This window comes from Lasioglossum baleicum, chromosome 8, assembly GCF_051020765.1.
Source record: "Lasioglossum baleicum chromosome 8, iyLasBale1, whole genome shotgun sequence".
NCBI lineage: Eukaryota > Metazoa > Arthropoda > Insecta > Hymenoptera > Halictidae > Lasioglossum > Lasioglossum baleicum.
The window spans coordinates 6939162-6962250 of record NC_134936.1 but is presented as its reverse complement, the minus strand read 5'-3'; the positions used below and the strand labels follow the sequence as shown (position 1 = coordinate 6962250).

The following is a 23089-nucleotide window of genomic DNA, read 5'->3' as shown; positions in this document are numbered from 1 at the left end:
AAATTTTCATGATTTTCAAAACTTTCAAGACTTTCGAATTTGTCGATGTGAATGACCTTGAAATTTGTTGTCGAGGTCACCATTCTGAACAACATTTTCCATTAAAGTTTTTGACGGCCGGCTTTAGTTTACGAGATAATTGGAAAGAAACTTTACGTGTAAATGTATGGATTAGGTCTGGATTAGATTTGGATTTCAAGACTTTTAAGATCTTCAAGAGTTCTAAGCTAATTATGTTGGAAGTGATTCGGATTTTTCGTCATAAACATTGGATCGAAGCGATTCGAAGAGTTTCAGATCCCATCACTACCTGCAACTCTTGTTCTAAACATTTTTTGTCAGATCGCTGCAACTGGGTGAAAAATCGTGCGTCGCGTTAGAGGTAACTAGTGATGGGCACACAATACTCTGTCTTGCAAAGTTTTCGAACAAATCAATCACCACAGAGTTTCGAATCGATTCGATATTTATTCGAAATCAGAAATTCTTGAAACTCTTGAAAGTCTTGAAGTCTTGATAATAATCTTAATAGATGTTATACTTTTTATAATATTGGTACGTTCATACTGTTATTCATCCCGATGCTGACATGACGTAATCATTGTTTCGTGATAGATGTAACATTTCAAGAGTTTCAATTCTTACAAACCATCCAAGGTGTTAAGTTTTTCAAGATTTTCAAGACAATGAAGACTTTCAAGACGTCCAAGAGTTTAAAGAATTCTAAGCTTCGAATTATGTTGCAAGTGATTCGAATTCTTTGTCGTAAAAAAAAACCGAAGCGATTCAAAGTGATTCAGATCCCATCACTACAGGTAACATCCTGTATATTGAACTTGATCCCATCCCTAGCTGTGATTTCCGAGCGAGAATACTCGCACACCAGGTGGTCGGGCAGATTAGATTATATGCATAGATAGTTGGTGAGGGGAGAAGGCGGGTTTGGGAAGGCTGTTTGATTTCGCAAGTGCAGCACTCACCTTGTCGTACATTCGATTCAAGAGCCTCGGGACCGCTGGCATTACGGTAGGCCTCAAGGCTTTCATATCTTCGGCTAATGTTTTGATGTCACCGCTGTAAAAGCCCACGGACCCGCCCACCATGTACATGCCGTTCTCGCAGCACCGTTCCAACATGTGTGCCAGAGGTAAGAAGCTGATCATCGTGTCCTTGTACGAGGGCTTGTGCTCGCCCAGCTGCAACAGAACTGCGCATACACCGGCCATCACGTTCTGATGCGACAGCATCACGCCCTTCGGATTTCCGGTGGTACCGGAAGTGTAGCATATCGTGCAGATATCATTCACGTTCGGTGGCACCTCGGGATGATTCTTCTGCGCGCCTAGTTTCTCCACATCCTCGAACCTCAGCAGTTCGATGCCACGGTTCTTCGCCCTCTGATGCGTCGCTTGCCGCGCTTCTTTTATCACTACCAGTTTCCTTAGGCATCTATGACAAAAAAACGAACTTGATTACAGTCGATTGAGAAAGTTCTAACACCCCGTTGCCTTGCACGGTAGCTGTGTACGATAAGGTGGATCTTGTTTTTCGATTACAGTGTAGTCCAGTCAATGAATGCTCATAAGGAGGGCGTAGAGGGAAATGGAAGGAACACAATTTTTAACTTTGGGACTTTGTTTGGACAAGTTAGGAGGTAAACATACTAAAAGTCTCTACTCCTAGGAGGTGAGCGGGCTACAGGTGGGCGCGTAGAATTCACCTTTTTCGGTTTTCCGTTTATATCTCGGAAACTATGTATGTGTTCTAGCGATAAGACCATTCTATACAAAATTAAAGCTAACAAAATGTGCCACAAGAATGATTTGATTCAGTTTTTCGCTATCTCGCATAGTTTCCGAGATATCCGCGCTCAAACTTCACTAATTGTGAAAAAGAAATTTTTGCCTTATTTGACTAGCTAACTCTTCAGCACAATTAGTGAACTTTGAGCGCGGATATCTCGGAAACTATGCGAGATAGCGAAAAACTGAATTCAATCAATCTTGTGGCACATTTTGTCAGCTTTAATTTTGTACGGAATGGTCTTATCGCTAGGATGCATAGTGTCCGAGATATACGCGGAAAACCGAAAAAGGGGACCTTCTAGGAGTGAGGACTTTTAGTATGTTTACCTTCGAACTAGTCCAAAGAAAGTCCCAAAGTTAAAAATTATGTTCCTTCCATGTCCCTCTACAACTTTTCGTTGACTGGACTAGTGGCTGTACTAAGTATTCGCAAATCTTTTAAAGACGAATAACTTTTTCAAAATAGTACCCAACATTCGACCGTGCGAAACAAACGAAATTTAAACATTATTGCGGCAAGTTTCTTTTAGAAATATCCGCCAATCCAGAGGTGTAGATTCACCCCTGGATGACCATTACTTTTTATACACCCTGTACATGTATTTTACTAATTTCTTACCATTAGATTGCGAATTACGTTTACGATGAAAATGAGCAAATCAAATACAGCGTGTGTACAAATTACACTGTCCAACACCAAATTTGATTTCAATATACTGTTGGGTCCTTCTTATAGAGTTTTTTGCGCTGATTCCGAATCCGGTTTTAATTTTTTTCCTATACGTCCAGTTTTTGAGAAAATGGAGTTTTAAAAAAAAACATATTTTTCAACTTTAAACAAATATTGCGATGTTATTATAAAAGATATTGAATTGTTGTTTACAGCAAAAGATTCTGTAGACTTTCCCGAATACAGTGATATCCAATATTAATACATTATGATTGTTTAAACATGTTTAAACAATGATTAAAGACGGAGATGCACCACTTTTGCACCAATTTTTGCGGATATTTTCGAATTTATCTCAAAAAATAAGGGTCCAGCGAAAAATTGAACTATACCACGCGAAAGAGCAGACTTTTATCTTGAGAAACCCCCCTGTGAAGTTTGCATGGTCGACGTTTTTACCGAACCAGAAAGCAAAATATCTTCGCCCGACATGCGTTGACGCCAGTGATGCTCTTCCACTAGCGCGGTCGTTCGTCGGGATACGGCGCGGCGCGCTGCGGTGAAACGGCGCGTGGCTATAAGCGAGCAATTATGTCAGCTTACTTAAATGTAATATTTTATTAAATGTTATATTATTGTTATTTATTATTTATTAGTATATTTATTCTGTATAAATTATTTTATGTATTTTTTAATGTTAGTATCTCGTTTATAGTATATTTAATACAAAAAATACCTTTTGTAACAAAAAAATAATTTATTCACACACTACACTATTACACTATTTACAAGTCTAATATATATGTGTACACTATTCAGATATAATACACTATATCGATTTAATATGGAGCAAACTATTTTAATTATGTATTTAAGTCAATAAAAATAGTCCCGTTTATATTGTGTTTGGACTTATTTTACTCGGAAGAATCTCGAGTGTTCATTGGCACTATAATTACAATACATAGATAAGACGACAATTACTGAAAATAAAATTTTTCAGTCACCGCATTGCAGACTTTCCTTACATTGTATGTATTCCGTTGTCCGTAGACCGTCATTTATTTCAAAATATCGTGTTGGTTCTTAAGAAAACTGATGCCAGAGTTCAGTTTCGGCTTTGTGTTTGTTGAAATCAGTCGTGTCAAGCATTTCAAATCTGCATTGCTACGTATAAAACTTCATAAAAAACATTTATAGTTATTTATAGTATTTTAGTTGTTGTGTATATAATATATGTATTTTAGTAGTGTATTATATCTGAATAGTGTACACATATATATTAGCATTGTAAATAGTGTAATAGTGTAGTGTGTGAATAAATTATTTTTTTGTTACAAAAGGTATTTTTTGTATTAAATATACTACAAACGAGAGACTAACATTAAAAAATACATAAAATAATTTATACAGAATAAATATACTAATAAATAATAAATAACAATAGTATAACACATTTAATAAAATATTACATTTAAGTAAGCTGACATAATTGTGCGCTTATAGCCACGCGCCGTTTCACCGCAGCGCGCCGCGCCGTATCCCGACGAACGACCGCGCTAGTGGAAGAGCACCACTGGCGTCAACGCATGTCGGGCGAAGATATTTTGCTTTCTGGTGCGGTAAAAACGTCGACCATGCAAACTTCACAGGGGGGTTTCTCAAGATAAAAGTCTGCCCTTTCGCGTGGTATAGTTCAATTTTTCGCTGGAACCTTATTTTTTGAGATAAATTCGAAAATATCCGCAAAAATTGGTGCAAAAGTGGTGCATCTCCGTCTTTAATCATTGTTTAAACATGTTTAAACAATCATAATGTATTAATATTGGATATCACTGTATTCGGGAAAGTCTACAGAATCTTTTGCTGTAAACAACAATTCAATATCTTTTATAATAACATCGCAATATTTGTTTAAAGTTGAAAAATATGTTTTTTTTCAAAGCCATGATTTTCAAAAACTGGACGTATAGGAAAAAAATTAAAACCAGATTCGGAATCAGCGCAAAAAACTCTATAAGAAGGACCCAACAGTATATTGAAATCACAAAAAAAGTTGAAATTTGTTGGACAGTGTTATTAGAGCTGCTTACATGAATCGATAAGTTTACCATTAAAATGATGAATTTTTAAATGACAGTCTAATTATAATTATTATCATTTTTATTAAGTATTTTATGAATAACGAATTTATGATTAACAATCTAACGCTATCTGATTGCGATCAAATGTGTACAAACCAATCACTTTATTATTTTTGATTTAAGTATTTACTATTTCGATTCAGGAAGAACGCAGGCATTTTTGTAAGCTCGCGTCAACACCGACAATAATACATACAAACAACGAAACGGGTTAACGTACAAATCCGCTCAACGCATAAAAATAGATAACTTATTTTTACCCTCCGTCTGACGGATTCTTTATTTTTAAGTTCGAGTGAAATAAATTCGACGATATCGCTCAACAGCAGTAGACTGACTGCGATCAAGAGATTAATGTTTCGAGATGTTAAACCCATCTAACACGCATCAAGAACATCAAACACAATATATGTAGACATATATTTATTTGCTTCTCATTTTATTCTTCATCATAATCAACTATTAATGTTCAAGTGACTATCGAATGAATTCTTAGACTTGTTAATATTTAATTAATACGTCGAGACTTTTCCTACTCAATTTCTCATAGTAAACACCCCTTACAATTTATGTATCGAATATACGGAGTGTTCCAAAAATATTGTATTTCCTGGAACAGCATGGTTCCTAAGTAGAGGTGGGCGTTATTGGCGAAAAAAATATTTGAAATTCTATTTAATATTTTAGATTTTATTTTGCTTAAAGAAAATAGTATTTTAAATAAGATATAGAATTTCGAAAATAAAATATTTCTATTTTAACAATCTGAACCTCAAAATAAAATATTTATATTTCAGCAATTTGATCCACGAAATGAAATATTTCTATTTTAACAATCTGAAACACGAAATAAAATATTACGATTTACACTCATAAATGTATTGAATTCGAACCATTATTTTCAGCAATAATATTTAAAATTGAAATTGAAAATAAAGACAAAATACAAATATTTTCAATATTCTTCAAAGAAAATACTATTTTCAAAAAAATTACTGCCTCAAATAAATTATTTTATTTTCACAAATTACTGCATCAAATAAAATATTTTATTTTCACAAATTACTGCATCAAATAAAATATTTTATTTTCACAAATTACTGCATCAAATAAAGTATTTTATTTTCACAAATTACAGCATCAAATGAAATATTTTATTTTCAAAGTTGTACACATGCTTTAAAATAAATAGGACTATTTACTATTTAGAATAAAATATAATAAAATAATATAATAATATATTATAATAATATAATAATATAATAAAATACTATTTTCACCAGATCTGTTCCTAAAGTCATTTGAAATAACTTTTCTCTTTGTGAAAATGTTTTCCGCGGCTTCGTTAAGGAGTTATTAACGGAAAACCACGGACTAATCGGACCGCGGCTACTGCGGAGGGATCCGTCTTGGCCAATACCAACGCATCGCCACGCTCGGCGGGTCCTGTAGCCGCGCCCTGATTGGTCCACGTTTTTCGTTAATAACTCCTTAACAAAGCCACGGAGAATATTTTCGCAAAAGAGAAAGTTACTCTAAATAATTTCAGGAATCAGCCCTTTGAAGAAAGTACATTTTTGGGACACCCTGTATACTTGCCAAATCAAAAGAAATATTTCAAATAGTCAACGGACGTAATTAACACAATTTAGGAACTAATGAAAATACTGAATATATTTTGTTTTTGCAATTACTACTAATATTTTATTCAACCTTGGTTAGAAGCGTGTTCGTAAAATGGTTAATTTAACCGATGAATTTAGTATTTCGGTTTCGTCGTTTTGTCGAATAATTATACGAGTATGTTTATTATGCTTGCAGTTTGTACAGGTTCTTTATGCCTTCTACGTAACGTTGACGATAAAAAGTCAAAGTTATTTTGGTTGAAACACTTCAGGACATTGCACGGGAGTATTTAAATTTGACTCGAATACCACGTGAGATTTGTAAGTCGTATACGTGACGAACTACAGAAAAGTACATGTATACATATACATAGATACGCAAGCATTCGTGGCACTCTGCCATACCAACATACCAGAAATCACGATACCATATCTTCAAGATTAGAATTTATAATACCATCTGTTCGACACTATGTTCAATTACTTTGTTGTTTACTATTATTACGACGCAATACTCGCGACCTTCGTACATAAACTATTGTTTAATCCGAAAACGTTCGATCCTATTTTCGAACTTGTATTGGCAAAATTACCACCATATCGCCTTATCTTCAACCGATTCTTGAAAGTGTGAATTATTATGCAACGTACGGAGCCAAATAAACATTTCTCTTTACAATCATTTTAATAAGGAGATTATAGTACGTCTTACATGACATATCTTATGTCTTATATCAGCGGTTTCCAACCTTTATGCTACTATGCCTCCCTAAAAAAATTTTTTTTCGCGCCTGCCCATCTTCTAATCGATATAATAATATAGACACGTTTTAAAATACTGAAAACTACAATTAACAGAATAATAACAAGGTTTTGCTATAACAATAGGAACATGCATATTTATTTTTATATTAAATTATACTAATTAAACTACATCTAATGCATCAAAATTTAATGCGAGTGTTGTTGTTTACTGGCACAAAGTTTATCAAATCTTGGGGGCAATGTGGAGAGTGCCACTCGTAACTCTTTTTCGACTATTAACCTAGTTCGATATTTGGTTTTCATTGCAGCCAGTGCCGAAAAGCTCGTTTCGCATAAATAAGACGTTACAAACGGTAGAAGCACATGCATTGCTTTGAAATACAAAAATTCGTACTCTCCACTAAGATTCACCCAAAATTGAATTATGGTTTCATTTTGAAACTTTTGTCTCAGTGAGCTGTCGCATGATAATTCTATCAATTTTTGCTTTTCGATGGTTGTCAGCTCAAATTCGTCTTCTTGATTGTCGATAAATGAATTCTGTATCCACGAAACTTTTGAGAAATCAAGGTCTTCAAAATAATTTAAAAAATGCAGCACTGAACCATTCAAGTGTCTGATAAAAAGATTTTTGCTCGCTTCAATATTGGCTGTGTCCCAGAAATCTTTTGAAAGTGAAAACATTTCAAACTCATTCTTTTGTAAATTTGATTTCCATAACTCCAGCTTTTTAATGAAAGCTTTTACTTTGTCTTTTTGAACAAGGGAATGCATTTGTGATCTCTGCATTGATTTATTTAAACCGCTCAATTTTCCAAAAATTTCAACCAAATAGGCAAGTTTAACAATAAAATTATCGTTCATCTACAAATGTGCCTCTTCATGGTGGTTTTCTTCGAAAAAGGTTGCTATTTCTTCTTTGCGCTGAAACACCCTTTGAATCACTTTTGCACGAGATAGCCAGCGAACTTCGCAATAATACAGAAGTGAGGTATAATTAGCTCCCATATCAACACACAGCTTTGCAAACAGCCTAGCTCTCAAGGGACTGTTCTTAATGTAATTTATAATTTTTATAACTTTCGTAAAAATGTTGTTCAGTTCCTCGCTCATATGTTTTGACACTAAAGCTGCTCTGTGAAGTATACAGTGCGTCCAGATAGCATGTGGTGCTTTCTTTTTGACCAATGCTTGAAGACCTGCTTTGTGTCCGGACATTGAGTGAGCTCTATCGGTGCACAGTCCAATGCAATTATTCCACGTTATGTCGTTTTCGTAAAAAACTGTCTATTATATTAAACATCTCAATGGATATGGTCTTTCCAGGAACGGGTTTGCAAAATAATATATCTTCTAATATATTATTTTCCGCAACATATCGAACGTATGCAATTAAATGGGCATTTTTAGCTATATCAGTTGCCTCATCTATTTGTATGGAGAATTTCGAAGTACGCAGCCGAGAAACTAATTGATCGCAAATATCTTCAGATATATCATTGATTCTTCTTCCGACTGTATTATCAGCAAGCGGAATTTGTCGCAACTGTTTTGCATACGATTCGCCGAACAGAAACGGAGCGCTTGCAAAGGCGTCATTTTTAAAATCTTCAGCTCCGGATAATTTTTTAATAGGGCTTAAATGAATGTATAAAAATGTATAATAAGAAAAATAAAAGTAAACATTACTTCACTGAATTACGTTATATGAACTGTTACGTTACTATATGAAGTTTATTTATTTGTAGATATTATGGTATAAACATTAATTTTTTACTAAAAATTTTGGCGCCTCCCCTGTCAATAGTCCGCGCCTCCCCGGTTGGAAACCGCTGTCTTATATCATATATTGTTTTAAACCGCATTTTGCAAAGTTTACTAAATATATTTTTCACTATTCTATTAGCATATTTAAAATTTTTATACAAAAAAAATGTAACATATATAAACATGATGTTTTTTAAGATGTAATTAAAAGTTTGTTAAGGAATGAAGCCCTTTAAGGAAAACCTATGCCAAACTATTAATAACAATAATATCATATACTAGCTTTTTCCCGCGGCTTCGCTCGCACAGGAAACCGTTTAATGCCCTCGGAAATTGATATTCTTTCTCCATAAAACCTTTTAACCCCCCATTCATCCCTATAGAGTTTTAATTTTATGTCATGTCACCATCTTAGATTTCAAAACCCCTTTTCACCCCCTTAGGGGATCAATTTTTTAAGATGCCGAAATAGGTGTTTGATTAATTATATCAAAGAGCATAAAGACCAAGTTTCAAGCAAATCCGACCACGAACAAATTATTCCTCATACAAACGTTGCAACCCCTTTTCACCCCTTTGGGGGTTGAATTTCGAAATATCCTTTCTTATCCCTTGTATAGATCATAAAGGAAACTTCTGTGCAAAATTTCAGCTTTCTAGGTCCAAGGGTTGGACCTAGATCCTGGGCGTTGATCAGTGAGTGAGTGAGTGAGTGAGTGAGTCAGGACTGTCTTTTTATACATATATATATATATATATATATATATATATATATATATATATATAGATAGATTGTTTTCAACTACATTTTGCAACGTTTACTAAATGTATATTTTCACTATTGTATTAACATAGGGGAATTCGGGGTATTGTGAGCCACGGGGAATCGTGAGCCAGCGCCATCTGTGTTTTACTGGTAAATAATGACAGCTGCGAACAACTGTTTTTGAGTTGTCTTATAATAAGGTAATATTTCCACGATCAGTTGAAATACGCACCCGTATCATTACTTTGCTCTGTTAGCAGATACAAATTCGCTGCGCTGAAGTATTATTTTCATTTCGTGTTTGGTCTATCATTGTTACATTTTTCTGTGGATTTAAGCAGGTAACTGTGTTTATAATACTCGTGTGACTTCAAGTTTTCGAAATAAATAAAGAACTTTGAATTAGGTGAGGTTTGTGTTATTTGTTTGTGGCCAAGTTGTAAAAATAAGGGTTCGGGGAATTATGAGCCACTTTACTCGGGGAATTGTGAGCCACTCGATTTTTGACATTTAACGAGCTAACCTCACGTGTTTGATGTTTCTCAATGAAAAATAATAAATAATATAATAATAATAATATTTTAATGGAAAATATGCCGAAAAAGATGAACCGCCAAAACACCATTCATTGCAACGTCTGCGATCGTGCCATCCACTTGGAATGCGCCGGAATGACCGCAAGAAGTTGGACTTGTGAGCTTTGCATTTCAGATTAATTGTAGTTATTTTTAACTTTTTTCTTATTATTAAAAAATTATTTTGTTATTCAGATACATGAATAAACGTTTCATAACAGAAATTGTAATTTTTATTTAATTTTGAAAGTGGCTCACGATTCCCCGAGATTTTCCAAATTCAAGAAAATGCAAATTTTTTGTAATACTCTTAAAATCATCTAATTTGCAGATATTCGATTAAACTATTGTGTCTAAAAGAAAGGTAAATCTTCATACTACAACATTTAGCGTTGAAATTTGATGAAAAACTTAATTTAATAGCAGTTTTTTGGCGATAAAAAAAGTGGCCCACAATACCCCGACTTCCCCTATTTAAAATTGTTATACAAAAGAGTGTAACGGTAGCCTTCCTTGAATAAGGGTTAACGTAAGTTCCGACGATGAAGATCTTCAACGTAAGTTGCGACGATGAAGATCTTCAACGTAATTCGAAGTGTGGGTCGTGGAGCATTGAGTAGTAGAATCAAACGTTTACGTACCTTGGCGCTTTGTCAAGCAGTAAATTACACTTCTTATCATTCTCGCATACGACCAGGTTGATTTCAGCCTGATTGATGATGAAGGCACAAGCATCAGGGCCCAGCGTGTCGTATAGGGGAACGATCACGAGGGAGTACGTGTAGCAAGCTTGCTCGGTGAGGATCCATTCGGGGCAGTTTTGACTGTAGAGGCCTACGAGGGTGTGGGAACCGGGTGCAAGGCCAAGAGTCACCAGCCCCGAGCCGAAGTTCTTCGCTCTGAGCAGAGTTTCGTTGTAGTGGATCCACTGGTACGGTTTGTTCAGTCCATCTCGCCAGCCGAGGCAACGTCCGTTGTCTGCACATCGAAAATACCAGTTACATTGATCAGTTACAATTTACACTGAGCCACCAAAGTATTCGAACGCCATTTAAAACAGAATAACTTTTGTTTATAATTATATCAAACGACCTGAGTTTTTATAATCAATTAGAATCATTGGTTTATGAAATGATAGGCAAAAAAGATTTTCCGAAAATTATAATTTACAAGATTACATGCAAAAATAGAAAAGGAACTCGAGAAACCACTACTAATCGAATGTACAAAAACTTCTTTATTTTTAATTATTTTTTTATGAGACTTTCACCAACTTCTTTCTGCCATTTTTCTGATTACAATGACACCAAACGCGATATAATTTCAACTGTATGAAGAACAGCGTATGGAAAATTCTTTGAACTGTGCCGGTGACGGCGACTGTCCGCGTCTCTTTCTTTCTCATACGCTGTCCATTCTTGCGCCCGAAAGTTTAATCGTCGATTGAACCACTAAATACAGTTGAAATGACATCATGTTTGGTGTCATTTTAATCAGAAAAATGCCAGGAGAAGTTGGCGAAAGTCCCATCAAAATATAATGAAAAATATATTCTATTCTATTTTCAGGATAAATTCTGGATGCAAGGTCGCGGAGAAATACCGCGACTTTACTGTACAAATGGTGTCTACAATCGATGCAACTACCGATCGAACTTTCGACGAATCCCGGTTAAAATAATATCGGTGTCTCGAATGTGGAAGAGGAGCCAATGATTTTCGGGCGAAACGAATGCGTGCTCACAGATCACGATTCGCGGGAGTCCAGGAATGTTAATTGTCAACATCCACGCGACCTGCCAACTCGCGGCCGAAGATGACACAGGAAATCGACCGACGCGTAACTCGCTATAAATTTTCACACAGGTCTCGGAATCGTCGGGGCGTTAGAGAAGAGCGTGGCACGAGGAATCAGCAGGGTATATGATATTTATGATCGTGACGGACGTAATCGTTTGATGATTAAAGGCACCGCCGACCTGCTAAGCCTTCTCTCGTCATGTCTGTTAACGACGTCTTCTTCAGAAATGTTAATCGCTCGTTCCCTGTAAGCGACAGTTTGTTTGAAATTGTAATTTATGCTGTTTTGACCAGACACTGGTTAGAGCCTGGTGACCTAATTTTATGCGGTCTTGAGGATTGAACTTTATTAATGCGCCCGGAAAGTTATAGCTTCGGGCTTCTGAGGGTTATGATCTTCGTTTTCGAACAGCGTTGATTAATCGGTGACATTGCCGTAGCGTGGAAGGGGGCCTCGTTATTTTAGAGATCAGGCCTAGCCGATGTTTGTTGGCATTATATGTACAATTTTGTAATTAATTAATCAATTTTTTAACTATACTCGAGAGTACAATATTTACAAAATGGTGGGTTGTTTTTTAAAACAGAACTTATACATCCAATTGTTCAAATGATTTCATTTTTGTGACTATTAATTATCAAAATACAAAAAAAAAACCATATAAAAAGAATGTTTTGCATCGATAGCAGGAAGTAGAAAAAATAAGAACATTAACGTCACTCCTTAACAACTTTGTTACATTAAAAGCAACATTACAACAATCTTGAGTATTTTAAATCTTTTACTGTTTTATATTTCACCCAACCAATTTCTTCATAAATGCATAAAGATCCGCAGTCTAGTTATCTCTATACAAAATAAGAATTCTCTGAGCTCATTGTGAGACACAGATATTAGACAATAGCGAAAGTGTCTTCTAATCAATTTGGTAAATTGAATACAGAGTGTAACAATATTCTTAGATTTGTCCACTGTCATCACACCACAGTTTTGTATTTCATCTATTCATTTTTGTTGCATCAAATCCGCAGTCTAGTAATTATTTTACGTATGTATGTGTACAATTATGCTATTATACTCTGATGGTTCGTGTTTTTCGTTAATAACTCCTGAACAGAGCCGCAGAGAACATTTACCGAGCAGTAATTAGAGCCAACTTAGTAAGCGACTCGCGGTAGTCACTGCAAACCAATATGACGACCCCCTTACCTGTCAAAAACACTGCAGATTGCTCAACTTTAAGCAAGCATAACTCCTGAACCATTGATCTTACAGGATCGAAACTTCGATCTGCAGCCGCGCGCGCGCCCCGGGTACAAATCTACTGGATTACATACCAAATATTGGGTATGGGAATAAGTTTCCGCCCTCTTGAAAGAGGTGCATCTGGTGGGATCAGAGGGGTGTCATTTATTATGAACTCCTTAAACCGTCCGAAACAATCACTGGCGATCGTTACCGACTGCAGCTAATACGTTTGAATCGAGCTTTGAAAGAAAAACGGCCGGAATGGAACAGTAGACATGATAAAAAATCTTGCCCCACCCGCCGCACAGTGGGACCTTTCGTCCAAATCGGAGACAAAATCAAAGAACTTTCGATAGAAATGAGGTAGAGCAATGAAATTTTTTTAAAACTAAAGCTGAAACTTTGCAGAATATGGGAAAAATAGGGAGATTATGGTAAGAACGTTTTTTAACGTTGAGAAAATTCGTTAAACTTGCACAATTTCAAGAAAATTGTGGTTTTTCCTATATCACGCGCGGAAAAATTTTTTTTTGAACATGCTGTACTTCATTTCCCGTAGATTTTTTCACGCTGATATCAAATCTGGTCTCAAAATTTGTCTACGACCTCAGAATATTGCAAAATCGATTTCTTGAAATTCTACATGTTTAACGAATTTTCTCAAGGTTAAATAACGTTCGTACCACAATCTCCCTATTTTTCCCATATTCTATAATGTTTCAGCTTTAATTTTTAAAAAATTTCATCGCTCTACCTTATTTCTATTGAAAGTTCTTTGATTTTGTCTCCGATTTGGACGAAAGGTCCCACTGTGCGCCGTATTCCCCAGACATTGCACCTTCGGATTACCATCTATTCCGATCTATGCAGTCAGCCCTTACTGGAGAGCGTTTCACTTCTTACGAAAGTATCGAAAAATGGCTCAATGAAAGGATCGAGTCGAAAGAACCTGATTTTTTTCTCCTAGGAATCCATATTCTGCCTGAAAGATGGGGAAAAGTTGTCGCTTCCAATGGTGCATACTTCGCATAATATCATGTAATATTTCATTGTATAAATAAATATTAACTTCGTTTGAAAAAGGGCGGAAACTTATTCCCATACCCAATACATCAATAGGAGAAAGGCACAAACTTTGAGTCCGGTAAAGTAAAGAGCAGCCGGAAAGTACAACATTCTTGGGACACCTTGTATGTAAATGTTTGTATTGAGTGTAATGTTTAAAGCCTCTACACGATAAAAGTATGTATAAAAACATGAACAATACATGTTTCTGATTAAAGACCTGTTTGAGATAGAATGCGTTTTTTGATTTCTCTTTCGACACAAAACGTGAGAAATCATTTAATTGAGTATATAGATTATTTAAAAAGTGTAAAAGCGTGGAAATCTATATAGAATTATTCTATTCAAGAGAATATTGTTCTACATACTTGATTGCACTACGATACTGTATTCAACAATTTGTTCTACACAATTGACTGCAACACTATTTCTAACATCCCATACAATTTACGCCTCGTAAGAAATTCCAGTGGGCACTAAAGTCTCGACAGAAATAGAGGAGAGATAAATTTGCGAATAAAATTTGATCGCACGAGCCTTCATTTACCGGAAAATCGACGACAAAATTACGTGGTATCTATTTCCCTACTATTTGTTGCGAGTGAGTTTATTATCGTGTTAGGGTGCGTTTATAGTGGAGCGGCGAGCATCGATGATAGCGGCGCGGTGAGCAGCGCGGCGAAAACAAACCAATATAATTAAATGCAACTGTATATAATGGAGCGGTGATAAGTAGACTGCGGATTTTATGCATTTATAACTAAAATGAGTAGGTGTGATCTAAAACAGGGAAGCTATTAGAAGAATTTCAAAGTTCTGTTGTATCATTTTCAGTCTATTAAACATATTAAAAAAGAAAATAGCTTTCCATTTCACTCTAGTTTGTTGCAATTCAGATAGAAAATTTTTATTTTGCATAAAGATCCGCAGTCTAGTGATAAGAGCTGTGAGGAAGGCGGCGCAGATGATAGCGGCCGGTCACCAGCGCGGCAAAAGCAAACCAACATTCGTGACAACATTTCGACACATACTAAAGAAAAAGTATGTAGTTTCTTTGTTTCTCGTTACTATCTGTTTTTCTTCACCGCGCACAGCTCTCCTCGACGCTACGCTCTCCTCGCTGCTCCACTACATATAATCGCATACTTAGTCCATTATTTACCGCTTATACTAGTCTCTGTTGGTGGTTTATTGTTAGAACTTGTTCTTGTCAATTTTACTACTTTCTGTCCATCAATCCAAAGCAAGATATTGTTCAGAAAGGGCCCAGTGACAAGGCTTTCGACTTTACATTGTTACACCATGTTCGACTGGTCAGAATGCTCAAAGGAGAGATACGTTTTAATTTAATCTTGATCTCTTACAATTGATTCGGAACAATTTTATTTTGCATAAAGCTCGTCAGGCTAATGATAAAAATGAATATGTCGAATATAAAACAGTAAAAAGATTCAAGGAATTTAAGAATACATATGTGTATTAATAATAGAGGTGTGCGGGACGGGACGGGAATTCCCGAAAATATCCGGGAATCCTGTGAATGTGTTCGGGATCTCCGAGACGAAAGCCAAACGTAGAGAAGGACAGCATGTAACTACTAGTGGCAACTACGGATCGCAAAGAACACGCGGGCCTTTGAACTGTGCCGGCGACGGCGATTGTCCGTGACTCTTTCCCATACGCTGTCCTTCCTTGGTCAGCAGTGGAATGTGTAGGAAATGGACACTTTCGTCTCAGAGACCCCGAACATTTTCGGGAATTCCCTCCCGTCCCGCAAAACTCTAATTAATATACATGTAATATACATAAATCAATTTTCATGTTACTCCTTCTTCCCTCATAGTCCAGTCAACAAAAAGTTGTAGAGGGAAATGGAAGGAACACAATTTTTAACTTTTCGACTTTGTTTGGACTACATAGGAGGTAAACATACTAAAAGTACCCACTCCTAGAAGGTGAGCGAGGTGCAGGCACATTTTGTCAGTTTTAATATTGTATAGAATGCTCTTATCTCTAGGACGTATAGTTTCCGAGATATAAGCGGAAAACGAAAAAGGGGACCTTCTACGCGCCCCCCTGTAGCCCGCTCACCTTCTAGGAGTAGGGACTTTTAGTATGTTTACCTCCTAACTAGTCCAAACAAAGTCGAAAAGTTAAAAATTGTGTTCCTTCCATTTCCTTCTACGCCCCCCTTATGAGCATTCATTGACTCGACTATCAATCGATACAAAACATTTTTATTTTGCATAAAGATCCGCTGTCTAGTAGGGTAAAGTGCCCAAATATGAACCACTTTTTGTTGATGTAATTTTTTGATTATTTTAGGAAGCTCTTTTTCGACCAAAAAATTTTGCCCGCTACTGTATATGGAAACCGGATTGTAGGGAACTCGGAATTACCGCAAATCCAATCGAAATGATTGTCTCGCGTTGTAGCAGGGTTTCCCGTACTAACGTGAACTGTTCCTTACTCACAGCAGCCTCAGAATTCGGTTCTATTTTCCACCGTTGAACATATTCAAGTAAAAAGTTGTGACGAGCGATCCGGATGCAGCATCGTTAACAACATTTCGAACTGCTACCGACCCTGGGGCGACAGGTGTCCTGTGTCGCAGTGTCCGAGCGTGGGTTCCCCGTGCGGTTAAAAATAAAAACGCGCGTCGCGCGGACCAGCAACGTCGCGTCTCGCACTATCTGCACGGGTCCACGATAAATCGACGGAATCGCGGTAGATCAGTGGCCGATTGTAATGCTAACCGGGAGAGAGACAGAGAGACAGAGAAAAAGAGAGAGAGAGAGAGATGATTGTCGATTTTACTAGTCATCAGTAGGGATGTGATCAAGTACCTCGTAAACAGGTTCCAACTTTGATCGATTGAATTCAAACTCTCTATAAGTACTTCGAAAAATAGTAGTCCCAAGTATCCTCGAACCGATGCCAGATAGTTTCGCACCTTCTGCAAGTACTTTGGTAAACGGAAGTAGTACTTGCAAGTATATTCGAATCTCGGTCGAACAGATTCGAAACTTTCGTGAATATCGTACCAGAAATTCTCTGATTTTTCCAAATCAATTATACTGTCCTTCAATGCATAATTTCATGCAACATGTATAACTATAACTTCATATAATCGATCTATGTATTTATTTCGTGTACAACATGCGGATTCACAGACAAAATAGCGAATTATCAATCTGATCATCCTTTGACAATGAAGTAGCAATTACAAATAATACGATACCTAGCTCATCGATTGCTGTGTTGGAAGTGGAAAACTATCTAAACTCACGATATCTGAATCCCAAAGAAGACTCGTTATTATTTAGGAATGAAAATTCAACGAAGTACCCCATTTTATCAACAATTGCACGTGAATATCTTTGTATAATGACCACTTCTGCACCTTCAGAGAGAGCGTTTTCAAAAGCTGGAAATATACCATGGATAAAAAAGGAAATAGTTCTACTATTCTTGATGAATAGTTACGAATTTAATAAATAATTATTCAAACCCAAGATTCGGGTACTACTTGCGAAAGATTCGATTCCTTTCGACATCGAAGTTACTTATAATGAATACTTTTCAAGTATAATCAATGAAACATTATTGCTTTTACCCAGACAGCACAAAGATCTTAAGACGTCTGAATGTCCAACTGCTGACCTAAAAGACGTGTTTTTAGGACGTAAGACTTTCAGACCTAAAATAGTCGTAAAATGGACGCGTTTAAAACGTCGTGTGCTATCTGGGTAAGTAGTAATCGAAACCCATGAAATGAAACTTGGTTATTGAGATTGACTCGGATTCGTGAGTATGTATTGAACTTGATCCCATCCCTAGTCACCAGCGTCCGCAGCGTTTGTCATGTGAACGCGACCGTGGCAGCCACTTGCCAAACGGTCCATTGCACGGTCGTGCGCATGGTCCCGAGATTCTGCACGTTTATTTAAAACGTTATTCGGCACGCTACGAAACTCGACGATGAAACGGCTCGAACTTACTGGACTCTTTGGCGCCCCTGCGGAAGCCATCGTAGAGGGTCCTCGTGTCCTCGTGAATGTAGCTGATGAACTTCCCCTCCTTGCTGTCCTTGTAGAACCTCGAGACTCTGATCAGGTCGGTGCCCTGCAAAACGTTTTGCACACACGTGAGATCCGCTGAATTATCTGCTTACGTAACGGAATGCCAAGTGCAGGTCTAAGTATAGAGAGCGCGTGGAACGGGATAGGTCGCAATAGGGGATTATAGCGTTGTCCCGCGGGACCGTCCTCTTGGGGTAGAAAGGGGACCGATCGCTTCCCGGTTCCTCAGCGACTAGTCCAGTCAACGAAAAGTTGTAGGGGGAAATGGAAGGAACACAATTTTTAACTTTGGGTCTTTGTTTGGACAATAAGGAGGTAAACATACTAAAAGTCCCCACTCCTAGGAGGTGAGCTGGGAGCAGGGGGACGCGTAGAAGGTCCCCTTTTTCGGTTTTCCGCTTATATCTCGGAAACTATACGTCCTAGCGATAAGAGCATTCTATACAAAATTAAAGCTGACGAAATGTGCCACAAGATAGATTTGATTCAGTTTTTCGCTATCTCGCATAGTTTCCGAGATATCCGCGCTCAAAGTTCACTTTGGTATTATTTGCTCGAGTTTTTGCTTCAATTTCAATTTCAACTTCACTTTCAGTTTTAACTTCACTTTTTCAGTTTCCACTTCCATTTCTCAGTTTCAACATCAATTTCTCAATTTCAACTTCAATTCCAACATCAATTTTTCAATTTCAACTTTAATTTTTCAATTTCCATTTCAATTTTTCAGTTTCAACTCCAATTTTTCAAGTTCAACTTCAATTTTCCAATTTCAACCTCAATTTTTTCTATTTTATCTTTAATTTAAAAACTTCATTTTCAACTTCAATTTCAACTTTAATTTTTCAATTTCAACTTCAATTTTTCCATTTCAACTTTACTTTCAAATTCAATTTTTCATTGTCAATATCAATTTTTCAATTTCAACTTCAAGTTTCCAATTTCCACTTCAATTATTGAGTTTCAACATCAATTTCTCAAAATCAACTTCAATTTTTCAATTTCAACTTCAAATGCACGTAGAAGGTCCCCCTTTTCGATTTTCCGCTTATATCTCGTAAATTATGCGTCCTAGTGATAAGACCATTCTATACAAAATTAAAGGTGACAAAATGTACCATAAGATTGACTGCATTCAGTTTTTCGCTATCTCTCATAGTTTCCGAGATATCCGAGCTTAAAGTTCACTAATTGCGAGAAAGAAATTTTGGCATTACTTGACTAGCTAACTTTTCAGCACGATTAGTGAACGTTGAGCGCGGATATCTCAGTAACTATGTGAGATAGCGAAAAACTGAATCGAATCTATCTTGTGGCACATTTTGTCAGCTTTAATTTTGTATAGAATGGTCTTATCGCTAGGACGAATAGTTTCCGAGATATCCGCGCTCAGAGTTCACGAATTGTGAAAAAGGAATTTTTGCCTTATTTGACTAGCTAACTTCTCAGCACAATTAGTGAACTTTGAGCGCGGATATCTCGGTAACTATGCGAGATAGCGAAAAACTGAATAAAATCAATCTTATGGCACGTTTTGTCAGCTTTAATTTCGTATAGAATGGTCTTATCGCTAAGACGCATAGTTTCCGAGATATTCGCACTCAAAGTTCACTAATTGTGAAGAAGAACTCTTCAGCACAATTAACTTTGAGCGCGGATATCTCGGAAACTATGCAAGATAGCGAAAAACTGAATAGAACCAATCTTGTGGCACATTTTGTCAGCTTTAATTTTGTATAGAATAATCTTATCGCTAGGACACATAGTTTCCGAGATATAAGTGGAAAACCGGAAAAGGGGACTTTCTACGTGCCCCCCTGTACACTGCTTACCCCCTACGAGTAGGAACTTTTAGTATGTTTACTTCCTAACTAGTCCAAACAAAGTCCCCAAATTTAAAAATTGTGTTCCTTCCATTTCCCCCTACACCCCCCTTATTAGCATTCATTGACTGGACTATACTCCCATCGACGACGACGTTTCAATCTCCTGGCCGATGCCAAATCGCTTGTGCAACAAGTCTAGCCACCCACACACCTTCGCGCGAGCCCACCGATCGGGCCGGAGGATTTCATCAGAACGGTCCGATACGAAACTTGCACCCTTTATTTTCACTATAATTGTCGGAAACTGAGCGCGGAGAAAACATCGGCTAAGAGATACGTCGTCGACGATGATCGTTAACGATGAACTCGAGGAGGTTGGAGGATGGTGAACCATGAACACTCCACCTTGACTGTATCAGACTGCTCGCTGAGGTCGATCGGTGGTCGAATGGGATCGGGAGCGAAGCAACTCGACGACATAATCTCGGGCCGACCGGTCCACGGGCCGACTAATCCCTTTTCACCTAGACGAATTCTGTTTGTCCACGGGACACGATCACTCAACGAACGAGACGGGCTCGCACCGCCCGGGGCGAGATTTCACTTCTAATCGCGAGACTTTGCCTTTGGATTACTTTGCCTGACAGAAGTGCTACTAATGGTACTGCTAGTGCTTGCTACTGCTACTGCTGCTGAGGCTTGCTGCTGCTGCTCCACCGAGAGGAGCGGCTGCTATCAGTAGCTCGCGCATAAGACTAGCTGGTCGTCCATCCTCTACGACGATCTTCGACTATATTTAAATATGGTGGACCGAGCTGGTGGTGCGAGCGTCGTCCTCGACAGCTACCGAACTCGTTGGATGATCGCCAGCCGCGAAAAAAATCGATCAACATCGGACTTTCTCAGCGGCCGGGCTACACGATCGAGCTCGTTAAGGATCTCTTTATATTCGCCGGAACAAGCCATCGGACAGAACTTTACTACCCCGGTTTTGTATCCAGAATTCTCCGAATTTCTTCAATTTTCCAATACTTCTTTTCGTGGCTGTCGGTCCATCTAGCTCGAGCGTGTTGACGCGACGGTTCCCTGCTGTGTGTGTGACACAAAAAAAAGGTGTTGTGCCAGACGTCTGGCTAATACAAAGAGTCCTTAAACCTCGCTGGATGGAAACAGTCGTTCCCATTAGGCTGGCCTGTCCAATGAATCAACAATAAACACTTTTTCTACCGGAAGCCTACTAATTGGGTTGTCAATAATTGTGGAGTATTAACCCTTTGCACTCGAAGCAATTTGAATTCCAATATCATGATATTTGTTCCAACTCAGATCAATTTTGTTCTATGTAATCTTTTTTACATTGTTCACATCAAATTGAACATGTTTTCTTATATAACAGTTGAGCTTCTATACCATTTATAGAATACAGACAAATTTAATAATGTTAAACTGTTTTGAATAATGGTATGGCAATTTTTAGTGGCGCCTCAGACTCGCTATTCGAGTGCAAAGGGTTAAATGAAAGATTGAAAATCTTCTCTCAACACTAACCGTACCACGACCGGTCAAATGACCGGTTTCACATTTTTTATATTTTAATTATTGAAATTATGAAGACGCTTCCATCAGAAATTATTAAATAAATTTCTTTATTTAATCACGTATTGTTATAAAAATTGTGAACAGTTTAAATAAGTTCAGTCTTGTCATTTTTATAAAACAATGTATATCCGGCACAGTTTATAACCGGTAGGGTTAGTGTTAAACAATAATCCCAAACGAAATTATTGGATTACGTTTTTGACGGTGAGTGGTTGGTTTATGGATTCTGTTGCTGTTCAAGGATCTATTAAAAGGTCCTCAGCCACGGGCCATTGTTTTCCAAAAGCTGTGTCAACATACTGTGTCGACATGAAGAAGGCATCATAAATTCAGTCACTGGGAGGTGTTCATTCACTGGACAGGTCACCCCACCAGAGATGCCAGATGAGGGGAGGAAGCATGAATTGAGGGGAAAACGTTACCTCTGCCAGTAGCGGAGTACCTATGTGACATTGTAATACATGCACGACAGAGACGGAACCAGAGTTGTGCGGAATTACAATTGAATTACTCCAGAATTATAATTACAATGTAATTGAATTACATTGTAATTTATAATTCAGATCTTCTCATTCAATTAAATTACAATGTAATTCGTAATTGTAATAGAGTACAATTATAAAATACATTGTAATTGAATTACATTATAATTCAGTTGTATTGTAATTTATAGTTCAGATCTCCATTCAATTAAATTACAATGTAATTCGTAATTGGAATGGAGCAAAATTATAAAATACATTGTAATTCAATTATATTGTAATTTATCATTCAGATCTTTATTCAATTAAATTACAATGTAATTCGTAATTGCAATGGAGTATAATTATAAAATACTTCGTAATTAAATTACATAAAATAGCGTCACATATTATGAACGAGGACGAGGAATAGAAACTACGCCGCACAGACACTAAACAAGTATATGAAAGAAAAACAAAAATATATCGCACTTCAAAGGTCTTGGCTATAATTTGGAAAGCTGTATTTTAATTATTATATTTGTATTTCAATTATATTGTATTTCAATTATATCGTATTTCAATTATATTGTATTTCAATTATATTGTATTTCAATTATATCGTATTTCAATTATATTGTATTTCAATTATATTGTATTTCAATTATATCGTATTTCAATTATATTGTATTTCAATTATATCGTATTTCTCTCTCTCTCTCTCTCTCTCACACAATTATATTGTATTTCAATTACGTAATTGAATTACAATGTAATTGAATTAGCACAACTCTGGACTGAACGCGCCATGTGAGGGAATAGCGTCGTAGAAAGGGAAAATAGAGTGGGGACACAAGTCTTAATTTGGCGACTCCGGCTATACATATACATATG

The 23089-nt window shown here is 36.9% G+C and overlaps 1 protein-coding gene across 4 annotated transcripts in view; it reads right to left on the bottom strand.

Annotated features, from left to right (window-relative positions):
• LOC143211092 (long-chain-fatty-acid--CoA ligase 1) overlaps positions 1 to 23089 on the bottom strand; it is a 45323-nt gene that overhangs the window by 17183 nt on the left and 5051 nt on the right. For 3 of the 4 annotated variants that reach the window (XM_076428511.1, XM_076428510.1, XM_076428509.1), the window contains exons 3-5: positions 18232 to 18355; positions 10759 to 11095; positions 981 to 1449 (exon numbers count right to left, since the gene is read on the bottom strand). In XM_076428511.1, the coding sequence (XP_076284626.1) occupies positions 981 to 1449; positions 10759 to 11095; positions 18232 to 18355 (930 nt within the window). Of the gene's footprint in view, positions 1 to 980; positions 1450 to 10758; positions 11096 to 18231; positions 18356 to 20540; positions 22236 to 23089 lie in introns of those variants that run through there. The other variant, XM_076428512.1, reaches the window with a different exon arrangement.